The sequence below is a fragment of the Anomaloglossus baeobatrachus genome, chromosome 10 (assembly GCF_048569485.1).
Source record: "Anomaloglossus baeobatrachus isolate aAnoBae1 chromosome 10, aAnoBae1.hap1, whole genome shotgun sequence".
NCBI classification, from domain to species: Eukaryota; Metazoa; Chordata; class Amphibia; order Anura; family Aromobatidae; genus Anomaloglossus; species Anomaloglossus baeobatrachus.
The window spans coordinates 205199178-205212007 of NC_134362.1; the positions used below are offsets into that span (position 1 = coordinate 205199178).

Sequence of the window (12830 nt, forward strand, 5' to 3'; positions counted from 1 at the left end):
AACTTGTACCCCGCAGAGGGGGGCACTCACTGCAGCTTATACCCCGCAGAGGGGGCACTGACGACAGCTTGTACCCCGCAGAGGGGGCACTGACGACAGCTTGTACCCCGCAGAGGGGGCACTGACGACAGCTTATACCCCGCAGAGGGGGCACTGACGACAACTTGCACCCCGCAGAGGGGGCACTGACGACAGCTTGTACCCCGCAGAGGGGGCACTGACGACAGCTTGTACCCCGCAGAGGGGGCACTGACGACAGCTTGTACCCCGCAGAGGGGGCACTGACGACAACTTGTACCCCGCAGAGGGGGCACTGACGACAGCTTGTACCCCGCAGAGAGGGCACTAATGACAGCTTGTACCCCGCAGAGAGGGCACTAATGACAGCTTGTATCCCGCAGAAGGGGGCACTGACAACAGCTTATACCCCGCAGAGGGGGCACTGACAGCAGCTTGTACCCCGCAGAGGGGGTACTAATGACAGCTTGTATCCCGCAGAAGGGGGCACTGATGACAGCTTGTATCCCGCAGAGGGGGCACTGATGACAGCTTGTATCCCGCAGAGGGGGCACTGACGGCAGCTTGTAGCCCGCAGAGGGGGGCACTGAGGGCAGCTTGTACCCCGCAGAGGGGGCACTAATGGCAGCTTGTACCCTGCAGAGGAGGGCACTGATGGCAGCCTGTACCCTGTAGAGGGGGGCACTGATGGCAGCCTGTACCCTGCAGAAGGAGCGGACGGCCATAACCCTGAGATCAGTCCCTGCTTCTGCAATCTCCACATTTCTTGTGCCTGCATAGGGGGTAAAAGACCCTAATGCACCCCCCTAATATACAAGCACAGATTGGCCACAGACACCCCCTTCTCAGGAGCTCCAATGTGTGGCTGCTGGGAGTTGTAGTGCTGCAGTTCTGCCCTATAGAAGGACACGGCTGGGTATTAGGCGGGATGATATCTGCTCGTTGGATCCACAATGTCGTCGTCCCCATCAGTGGAGATGATCGCATTATTCCCTCTCCGGGGGTCTGCAGACGCCGTTGTGTTCCCGGTGGCTGAGAAGATCCCACACGAGCCTTCACAGCCCGAGGCGGAAGCTGACGAGCCCCTATACATCCCCTATAGCTGACGAGCCCCTGTACATCCCCTATAGCTGACGAGCCCCTATACATCCCCTATAGCTGACGAGCCCCTGTACATCCCCTATAGCTGACGAGCCCCTTTACATCCCCTATAGCTGACGAGCCCCTGTACATCCCCTATAGCTGACGAGCCCCTATACATCCCCTATAGCTGACGAGCCCCTATGCATCTCCTATAGCTGACGAGCCCCTATGCATCCCCTATAGCTGACGAGCCCCTACACATCCCCTATAGCTGACGAGCCCCTATACATCCCCTATAGCCGACGAGCCCCTATGCATCCCCTATAGCTGACGAGCCCTTATACATCCCCTATAGCTGACGAGCCCCTGTACATCCCCTATAGCTGACGAGCCCCTATATATTCCCTATAGCTGACGCACCCCTATACATCTCCTTTAACTGACGCACCCCTATACATCCCCTATAGCTGACGAGCCCCTGTACATCCCCTATAGCTGACGAGCCCCTGTACATCCCCTATAGCTGACGAGCCCCTGTACATCCCCTATAGCTGACGAGCCCCTGTAGATCCCCTATAGCTGACGAGCCCCTATGCATCACCTATAGCTGACGAGCCCCTATGCATCCCCTATAGCTGACGAGCCCCTATGCATCCCCTATAATTGACGAGCCCCTGTACATCCCCTATAGCTGACGAACCCCTATACATCCCCTATAGCTGACGATCCCCTATGCATCCCCTATAGCTGAGGAGCCCCTATACATCCCCTATAGCTGACGAGCCCCTATACATCCCCTATAGCTGACGAACCCCTATACATCCCCTATAGCCGACGCGCCCCTGTACATCCCTTATAGCCGACGAGCCCCTATACATCCCCTACAGCTGACGCGTCCCTATACATCCCCTATAGCTGACGAGCCCCTATACATCCCCTATAGCTGACGAGCCCCTATACATCCCGTATAGCTGACGAGCCCCTATACACCCCCTATAGCTGACGCATGCCTATACATCCCCTATAGCTGATGCGCCCCTATACATCCCCTATAGCTGACGAGCCCCTATACATCCCCTATACCTGACGAGCCCCTATACATCCCCTATAGCTGATGCCGCGCTCTCACCGGCTCATTACTCCAATATCCTGAGCAATAAATTCGACACAACACGACCCATTTATACGACCATTGTTCCGAATTTGTGGCGCTGACGCTGGGACGGGGGCTCCTGTATCCTCCGGTGCCACCGCGGTGACGGTAAAGACCCTCTAAGTGCAGACTCAGTCAGGGGCCGGACAAGTGACAATGTATCACACCCCATAGACCCCCGAGGTGACTGGCGACAATGTATCACACCCCATAGACCCCCGAGGTGACTGGTGACAATGTATCACACCCCATAGACCCCCGAGGTGACTGGTGACAATGTATCACACCCCATAGACCCCCGAGGTGACTGGTGACAATGTATCACACCCCATAGACCCCCGAGGTGACTGGTGACAATGTATCACACCCCATAGACCCCCGAGGTGACTGGTGACAATGTATCACACCCCATAGACCCCTGAGGTGACTGGTGACAATGTATCACACCCCATAGACCCCCGAGGTGACTGGTGACAATGTATCACACCCCATAGACCCCCGAGGTGACTGGTGACAATATATCACACCCCATAGACCCCCGAGGTGACTGGTGACAATGTATCACACCCCATTTGACCCCGGATGATGGTGAATTTTCTACCTTAGGAACATTCACAGAAATATCGGGGAAAGTTGGTGACTACTTTGTGCCCCGGGGGGGAGGGGTCGCGCATCACTTGATGGAGAACAGGCACCATCCCAATTCTGCATTTAGTAACACGTCAGTAGGAGTGACAGATGCGAGACCCCCACCAGCAGAGTACCCTACCAACGGAGCCCCCAACCAACGGAGCCCCCCACCAGCAGAACCCCCAACCAGCGAAGCCCCCAACCAACGGAGCTCCCAACCAATGGAGCCCCCCACCAGCAGAGTACCTTACCAGCGGAGCCCACCATCTGCCTCACCGTTCAGCAAACCCAGCTGGTGAGACCCTGGGTGCCCAGTACACTGCCGGTAATTGGGTGACCCCCTGTGCCCAGTACACTGCTGGTAATGGGGCGAGCCCCTGTGCCCAGTACACTGCTGGTAATGGGGTGACCCCCTGTGCCCAGTACACTGCCGGTAATGGGGTGAGCCCCCTGTGCCCAGTACACTGCTGGTAATGGGGTGACCCCCTGTGCCCAGTACACTGCCGGTAATGGGGTGAGCCCCCTGTGCCCAGTACACTGCCGGTAATGGGGTGAGCCCCCTGTGCCCAGTACACTGCTGGTAATGGGGTGACCTCCTGTGCCCAGTACACTGCTGGTAATGGGCAGAGAGGGCACTAATGACAGCTTGTACCCCGCAGAGAGGGCACTAATGACAGCTTGTACCCCGCAGAGAGGGCACTAATGACAGCTTGTATCCCGCAGAAGGGGGCACTGACGACACCTTGTACCCCGCAGAGGGGGCACTGACGACAGCTTGTACCCCGCAGAGGGGGGCACTCACTGCAGCTTATACCCCGCAGAGGGGGCACTGACGACAGCTTGTACCCCGCAGAGGGGGCACTGACAACAGCTTATACCCCGCAGAGGGGGCACTGACGACAGCTTATACCCCGCAGAGGGGGCACTGACGACAGCTTATACTCCGCAGAGAGGGCAGTGACAACAGCTTATACCCCGCAGAGGGGGCACTGATGGCAGCTTATACCCCGCAGAGGGGGCACTGACGGCAGCTTATACCCCGCAGAGGGGGCACTGACGACAGCTTGTACCCCGCAGAGGGGGCACTGACAACAACTTGTACCCCGCAGAGGGGGGCACTCACTGCAGCTTATACCCCGCAGAGGGGGCACTGACGACAGCTTGTACCCCGCAGAGGGGGCACTGACGACAGCTTGTACCCCGCAGAGGGGGCACTGACGACAGCTTATACCCCGCAGAGGGGGCACTGACGACAGCTTGTACCCCGCAGAGGGGGCACTGACGACAACTTGTACCCCGCAGAGGGGGCACTGACGACAGCTTGTACCCCGCAGAGGGGGCACTGACGACAGCTTGTACCCCGCAGAGGGGGCACTGACGACAGCTTGTACCCCGCAGAGGGGGCACTGACGACAACTTGTACCCCGCAGAGGGGGCACTGACGACAGCTTGTACCCCGCAGAGAGGGCACTAATGACAGCTTGTACCCCGCAGAGAGGGCACTAATGACAGCTTGTATCCCGCAGAAGGGGGCACTGACAACAGCTTATACCCCGCAGAGGGGGCACTGACAGCAGCTTGTACCCCGCAGAGGGGGTACTAATGACAGCTTGTATCCCGCAGAAGGGGGCACTGATGACAGCTTGTATCCCGCAGAGGGGGCACTGATGACAGCTTGTATCCCGCAGAGGGGGCACTGACGGCAGCTTGTAGCCCGCAGAGGGGGGCACTGAGGGCAGCTTGTACCCCGCAGAGGGGGCACTAATGGCAGCTTGTACCCTGCAGAGGAGGGCACTGATGGCAGCCTGTACCCTGTAGAGGGGGGCACTGATGGCAGCCTGTACCCTGCAGAAGGAGCGGACGGCCATAACCCTGAGATCAGTCCCTGCTTCTGCAATCTCCACATTTCTTGTGCCTGCATAGGGGGTAAAAGACCCTAATGCACCCCCCTAATATACAAGCACAGATTGGCCACAGACACCCCCTTCTCAGGAGCTCCAATGTGTGGCTGCTGGGAGTTGTAGTGCTGCAGTTCTGCCCTATAGAAGGACACGGCTGGGTATTAGGCGGGATGATATCTGCTCGTTGGATCCACAATGTCGTCGTCCCCATCAGTGGAGATGATCGCATTATTCCCTCTCCGGGGGTCTGCAGACGCCGTTGTGTTCCCGGTGGCTGAGAAGATCCCACACGAGCCTTCACAGCCCGAGGCGGAAGCTGACGAGCCCCTATACATCCCCTATAGCTGACGAGCCCCTGTACATCCCCTATAGCTGACGAGCCCCTATACATCCCCTATAGCTGACGAGCCCCTGTACATCCCCTATAGCTGACGAGCCCCTTTACATCCCCTATAGCTGACGAGCCCCTGTACATCCCCTATAGCTGACGAGCCCCTATACATCCCCTATAGCTGACGAGCCCCTATGCATCTCCTATAGCTGACGAGCCCCTATGCATCCCCTATAGCTGACGAGCCCCTATACATCCCCTATAGCTGACGAGCCCCTATACATCCCCTATAGCCGACGAGCCCCTATGCATCCCCTATAGCTGACGAGCCCTTATACATCCCCTATAGCTGACGAGCCCCTGTACATCCCCTATAGCTGACGAGCCCCTATATATTCCCTATAGCTGACGCACCCCTATACATCTCCTTTAACTGACGCACCCCTATACATCCCCTATAGCTGACGAGCCCCTGTACATCCCCTATAGCTGACGAGCCCCTGTACATCCCCTATAGCTGACGAGCCCCTGTACATCCCCTATAGCTGACGAGCCCCTGTAGATCCCTATAGCTGACGAGCCCCTATGCATCACCTATAGCTGACGAGCCCCTATGCATCCCCTATAGCTGACGAGCCCCTATGCATCCCCTATAATTGACGAGCCCCTGTACATCCCCTATAGCTGACGAACCCCTATACATCCCCTATAGCTGACGATCCCCTATGAATCCCCTACAGCTGAGGAGCCCCTATACATCCCCTATAGCTGACGAGCCCCTATACATCCCCTATAGCTGACGAACCCCTATACATCCCCTATAGCCGACGCGCCCCTGTACATCCCTTATAGCCGACGAGCCCCTATAAATCCCCTACAGCTGACGCGTCCCTATACATCCCCTATAGCTGACGAGCCCCTATACATCCCCTATAGCTGACGAGCCCCTATACATCCCGTATAGCTGACGAGCCCCTATACACCCCCTATAGCTGACGCATGCCTATACATCCCCTATAGCTGATGCGCCCCTATACATCCCCTATAGCTGACGAGCCCCTATACATCCCCTATACCTGACGAGCCCCTATACATCCCCTATAGCTGATGCCGCGCTCTCACCGGCTCATTACTCCAATATCCTGAGCAATAAATTCGACACAACACGACCCATTTATACGACCATTGTTCCGAATTTGTGGCGCTGACGCTGGGACGGGGGCTCCTGTATCCTCCGGTGCCACCGCGGTGACGGTAAAGACCCTCTAAGTGCAGACTCAGTCAGGGGCCGGACAAGTGACAATGTATCACACCCCATAGACCCCCGAGGTGACTGGCGACAATGTATCACACCCCATAGACCCCCGAGGTGACTGGTGACAATGTATCACACCCCATAGACCCCCGAGGTGACTGGTGACAATGTATCACACCCCATAGACCCCCGAGGTGACTGGTGACAATGTATCACACCCCATAGACCCCCGAGGTGACTGGTGACAATGTATCACACCCCATAGACCCCCGAGGTGACTGGTGACAATGTATCACACCCCATAGACCCCCGAGGTGACTGGTGACAATGTATCACACCCCATAGACCCCCGAGGTGACTGGTGACAATGTATCACACCCCATAGACCCCCGAGGTGACTGGTGACAATGTATCACACCCCATAGACCCCCGAGGTGACTGGTGACAATGTATCACACCCCATTTGACCCCGGATGATGGTGAATTTTCTACCTTAGGAACATTCACAGAAATATCGGGGAAAGTCGGTGACTACTTTGTGCCCCGGGGGGGAGGGGTCGCGCATCACTGGATGGAGAACAGGAACCATCCCAATTCTGCTCTTAGTAACACGTCAGTAGGAGTGACAGATGCGAGACCCCCACCAGCAGAGTACCCTACCAACGGAGCCCCCAACCAACGGAGCCCCCCACCAGCAGAACCCCCAACCAGCGAAGCCCCCAACCAACGGAGCTCCCAACCAATGGAGCCCCCCACCAGCAGAGTACCTTACCAGCGGAGCCCACCATCTGCCTCACCGTTCAGCAAACCCAGCTGGTGAGACCCTGGGTGCCCAGTACACTGCCGGTAATTGGGTGAGCCCCTGTGCCCAGTACACTGCCGGTAATGGGGCGAGCCCCTGTGCCCGGTACACTGCTGGTAATGGGGTGAGCCCCCTGTGCCCGGTATACTGCTGGTAATGGGGTGAGCCCCCTGTGCCCAGTACACTGCTGGTAATGGGGTGAGCCCCCTGTGCCCAGTACACTGCTGGTAATGGGGTGAGCCCCCTGTGCCCGGTACACTGCTGGTAATGGGGCGAGCCCCTGTGCCCGGTACACTGCTGGTAATGGGGTGAGCCCCTGTGCCCAGTACACTGCCGGTAATTGGGTGAGCCCCTGTGCCCAGTACACTGCTGGTAATGGGGTGAGCCCCTGTGCCCAGTACACTGCTGGTAATGGGGTGAGCCCCTGTGCCCAGTACACTGCTGGTAATGGGGTGAGCCCCCTGTGCCCAGTACACTGCTGGTAATGGGGTGAGCCCCTGTGCCCAGTACACTGCCGGTAATTGGGTGAGCCCCTGTGCCCAGTACACTGCTGGTAATGGGGCGAGCCCCTGTGCCCAGTACACTGCTGGTAATGGGGCGAGCCCCCTGTGCCCGGTACACTGCTGGTAATGGGGTGAGCCCCTGTGCCCAGTACACTGCTGGTAATGGGGCGAGCCCCTGTGCCCAGTACACTGCTGGTAATGGGGCGAGCCCCCTGTGCCCGGTACACTGCCGGTAATGGGGCGAGCCCCTGTGCCCAGTACACTGCCGGTAATGGGGCGAGCCCCCTGTGCCCGGTATACTGCCGGTAATGGGGCGAGCCCCTTGTGCCCAGTACACTGCTGATAATGGGGCGAGCCCCTGTGCCCAGTACACTGCTGGTAATGGGGCGAGCCCCCTGTGCCCAGTACACTGCTGGTAATGGGGCGAGCCCCCTGTGCCCGGTACACTGCTGGTAATGGGGTGAGCCCCTGTGCCCAGTACACTGCTGGTAATGGGGCGAGCCCCCTGTGCCCAGTACACTGCCGGTAATGGGGCGAGCCCCCTGTGCCCGGTATACTGCCGGTAATGGGGCGAGCCCCTTGTGCCCAGTACACTGCTGGTAATGGGGCGAGCCCCCTGTGCCCAGTACACTGCTGGTAATGGGGCGACCCCCTGTGCCCAGTACACTGCTGGTAATGGGGTGACCCCCTGTGCCCAGTACACTGCTGGTAATGGGGCGAGCCCCTGTGCCCAGTACACTGCTGGTAATGGGGCGACCCCCTGTATCCAGTACACTGCTGGTAATGGGGCGACCCCCTGTATCCAGTACACTGCTGGTAATGGGGCGACCCCCTGTGCCCAGTACACTGCTGGTAATGGGGCGAGCCCCTTGTGCCCAGTACACTGCTGGTAATGGGATGAGCCCCTTGTGCCCAGTACACTGCTGGTAATGGGATGAGCCCCCTGTGCCCAGTACACTGCTGGTAATGGGATGAGCCCCCTGTGCCCAGTACACTGCTGGTAATGGGGCGAGCCCCTTGTGCCCAGTACACTGCTGGTAATGGGATGAGCCCCCTGTGCCCAGTACACTGCTGGTAATGGGGCGAGCCCCTTGTGCCCAGTACACTGCCGGTAATGGGGCGAGCCCCTGTGCCCAGTACACTGCTGGTAATGGGGTGACCCCCTGTGCCCAGTACACTGCTGGTAATGGGGTGACCCCCTGTGCCCAGTACACTGCTGGTAATGGGGTGACCCCCTGTGCCCAGTACACTGTTGGTAATGGGGTGACCCCCTGTGCCCAGTATACTGCCGGTAATGGGGTGAGCCCCCTGTGCCCAGTACACTGCCGGTAATGGGGCGAGCCATGAAGTGACTATCATAAATCTGCACCCCCTCCTAGTGACTGTATGATAAGTCTTCCTTCACCCCCTCCTAGTGACTGTGTGATAAGTCTGCACCCCCTCCTAGTGACTGTATCATAAGTCTGCACCCCCTCCTAGTGACTGTATCATAAGTCTGCACCCCCTCCTAGTGACTGTATCATAAATCTGCACCCCCTCCTAGTGACTGTATGATAAGTCTTCCTTCACCCCCTCCTAGTGACTGTGTGATAAGTCTGCACCCCCTCCTAGTGACTGTATCATAAGTCTGCACCCCCTCCTAGTGACTGTATCATAAGTCTGCACCCCCTCCTAGTGACTGTATCATAAGTCTGCACCCCCTCCTAGTGACTGTGTGATAAGTCTGCACCCCCTCCTGTGTGATAAGTCTTCACACCCCGGGCTCGGGTGAGTGCGGAGCAGGATGGGGCAGTCCCCGCCGCCGCCACCAGAGGTCAGTGTGACACAGGCAGCGGGCGCCGCTTGTTGACAGGGAGTAGTAATAGCGGAATCTGGATGCTCGGGGGTCTCCGGGGCTGGCCCCGGTGGCGCGGTCTCGCCTTCTGCAGCCCCCTGGCTGGTGTGCCCAGTATCGGGGTCTCTGCAGCCCCCTGGCTGGTGTGCCCAGTATCGGGGTCTCGGTATCCCCCTGGCTGGTGTGCCCGGTATCGGGGTCTCGGTATCCCCCTGGCTGGTGTGCCCGGTATCGGGGTCTCGGTATCCCCCTGGCTGGTGTGCCCAGTATCGGGGTCTCGGTATCCCCCTGGCTGGTGTCCCCAGTATCGGGGTCTCGGTATCCCCCTGGCTGGTGTGCCCGGTATCGGGGTCTCGGTATCCCCCTGGCTGGTGTGCCCGGTATCGGGGTCTCGGTATCCCCCTGGCTGGTGTGCCCGGTATCGGGGTCTCGGTATCCCCCTGGCTGGTGTGCCCAGTATCGGGGTCTCGGTATCCCCCTGGCTGGTGTGCCCGGTATCGGGGTCTCGGTATCCCCCTGGCTGGTGTGCCCGGTATCGGGGTCTCGGTATCCCCCTGGCTGGTGTGCCCGGTATCGGGGTCTCGGTATCCCCCTGGCTGGTGTGCCCGGTATCGGGGTCTCGGTATCCCCCTGGCTGGTGTGCCCGGTATCGGGGTCTCGGTATCCCCCTGGCTGGTGTGCCCAGTATCGGGGTCTCGGTATCCCCCTGGCTGGTGTGCCCGGTATCGGGGTCTCGGTATCCCCCTGGCTGGTGTGCCCAGTATCGGGGTCTCGGTATCCCCCTGGCTGGTGTGCCCGGTATCGGGGTCTCGGTATCCCCCTGGCTGGTGTGCCCAGTATCGGGGTCTCGGTATCCCCCTGGCTGGTGTGCCCAGTATTGGGGTCTCCGGGGCTGGGGGTCCTGTGTTGGGGGGCAGAGGGTCTCTGCAGCCCCCTGGCTGGTGTGCCCAGTATCGGGGTCTCGGTATCCCCCTGGCTGGTGTGCCCGGTATCGGGGTCTCGGTATCCCCCTGGCTGGTGTGCCCGGTATCGGGGTCTCGGTATCCCCCTGGCTGGTGTGCCCGGTATCGGGGTCTCGGTATCCCCCTGGCTGGTGTGCCCGGTATCGGGGTCTCGGTATCCCCCTGGCTGGTGTGCCCGGTATCGGGGTCTCGGTATCCCCCTGGCTGGTGTGCCCGGTATCGGGGTCTCCGGGGCTGGGGGTCCTGTGTTGGGGGGCAGAGGGTCTCGGTATCCCCCTGGCTGGTGTGCCCAGTATCGGGGTCTCCGGGGCTGGGGGTCCTGTGTTGGGGGGGCAGAGGGTCTCGGTATCCCCCTGGCTGGTGTGCCCAGTATCGGGGTCTCCGGGGCTGGGGGTCCTGTGTTGGGGGGGCAGAGGGTCTCGGTATCCCCCTGGCTGGTGTGCCCGGTATCGGGGTCTCCGGGGCTGGGGGTCCTGTGTTGGGGGGGCAGAGGGTCTCGGTATCCCCCTGGCTGGTGTGCCCAGTATCGGGGTCTCGCAGCCCCCGGCGCTCACCTTCTAGGATGCAGTAGACTTTCTCCAGGATCATGGTGCTGAGGATGAGGAGGAGGATCCTGACACTGATGAAGCCGCTCACAGATCCGGGGCGCGGGGTCTCCCCATCACATTCCCGAGGAGCAGGTGCGGACCCTCAGCACACGTGTCCCCGGGCAGGCGGGGGTCTCCCGGCGATGTGCAGCTCTGGAGGCAGCGATACACACAGCTGCTCGGCAGCCCCCCAATCCATCAGGAGCGCCACCCCCAAAAGTGGCCGTGCTCCGGGGTCTCAGCTGTGGCCTGGGCTCTGGGGCTCCATGCTGGCGGCAGGACGCTGGTGGGGGGCGCGGCGCGGCAGGGTGGTCGACAGCGCAAATGAAGACTTGCCAACAATGAGGCTTATTTAGGATGAGGCTGAACGAGGAGCCAGTGCGCATGCGCCCCCCCGACTCCCCGGCTCCAGCGCTTTCCCCTTCTCTGACCGTCCTCCGGAGTCCGCGCTGCAGCTGGGGGTGGCGGCGAGGAAGGGGTTAATGTGCTGTCACAGTGGGGAGCAGCACCCCAATACCCGGGGCCGCACTACAGCCCTGCACGACCGGTGCCCCCTGTCCCGAGTGTGCAGACGAGGAAGGGGTTAATATGCTGTTACAGAGGGGAGCGCCTCCATACCTGCAGGGGCACCCCAATACCTGGGGCAGGAGCCAAATACCTAGAGCAGCACCCCGATATCTGAAGCTGCACCCCATCACCTAGGACAACACCCAATATCCGGGGCAGCTCCCCTATACCTTGTAGCTGCAAACCCCAATACCTGGGACAGGAGCTAAATGCCTAGAACAGCCCCCCAATCCTGGAGCGGCACACGCTGATACCTGAAGCCGCACCCCAATACCCCAATACCTAGAACAGCCCCCCAATCCTGGAGCGGCACACGCTGACACCTGAAGCCGCACCCCGATACCTGAAGCCGCACCCCAATACCCCAATACCTAGAACAGCCCCCCAATCCTGGAGCGGCACACGCTGATACCTGAAGCCGCACCCCAATACCCCAATACCTAGAACAGCCCCCCAATCCTGGAGCGGCACACGCTGATACCTGAAGCTGCACCCCAATACCCCAATACCTAGAACAGCCCCCCAATCCTGGAGCGGCACACGCTGACACCTGAAGCCGCACCCCGATACCTGAAGCCGCACCCCAATACCCCAATACCTAGAACAGCCCCCCAATCCTGGAGCGGCACACGCTGATACCTGAAGCCGCACCCCAATACCCCAATACCTAGAACAGCCCCCCAATCCTGGAGCGGCACACGCTGATACCTGAAGCTGCACCCCGATACCTGAAGCCGCACCCCGATACCTGGGACAGGAGCTAAATACCTAGAACAGCCCCCCAATCCTGGAGCGGCACACGCTGACACCTGAAGCCGCACCCCAATACCCCAATACCTAGAACAGCCCCCCAATCCTGGAGCGGCACACGCTGATACCTTGAGCTGCACCCCGATACCTGGGGGAGGAGCCAAACACCTGGAGCTGCACCCCAATACCCGGGTCTCTATGTGGAGGATTGGGGGTGCAGGCTGTAGACACATTTCTTTCTCTGGCAGATTCCTGCCCATTTCTCGGGTCCCCTCCCCCCATCATCTTTTATTGAAGAGGGGTGCAGAGATTTCCTGAAGGTTAACCCCTTGCTCCCCATGTGACTATATATAATGAAGGGCCCAGATCCCAGGCTGCGCACATTAACCCTTCTCCGCCGGACAGATCACTGCACACACATCGCCGCTGCCCCTCCATACAGCAGAGCTGGACC

General features: G+C 59.8%; 1 protein-coding gene across 1 annotated transcript in view; it reads right to left on the reverse strand.

The window, feature by feature from the left end:
* Positions 1–11436, reverse strand: part of NETO2 (neuropilin and tolloid like 2) — a 37739-nt gene extending 26303 nt beyond the window's left edge. Inside the window, exon 1 of the mRNA XM_075326180.1 lies at positions 11027–11436. Coding sequence (XP_075182295.1) covers positions 11027–11060 — 34 coding nt within the window. The 5' untranslated portion in view covers positions 11061–11436. The remainder of the gene's footprint in view (positions 1–11026) is intronic.
* Positions 11437–12830: the final 1394 nt, after the last annotated feature.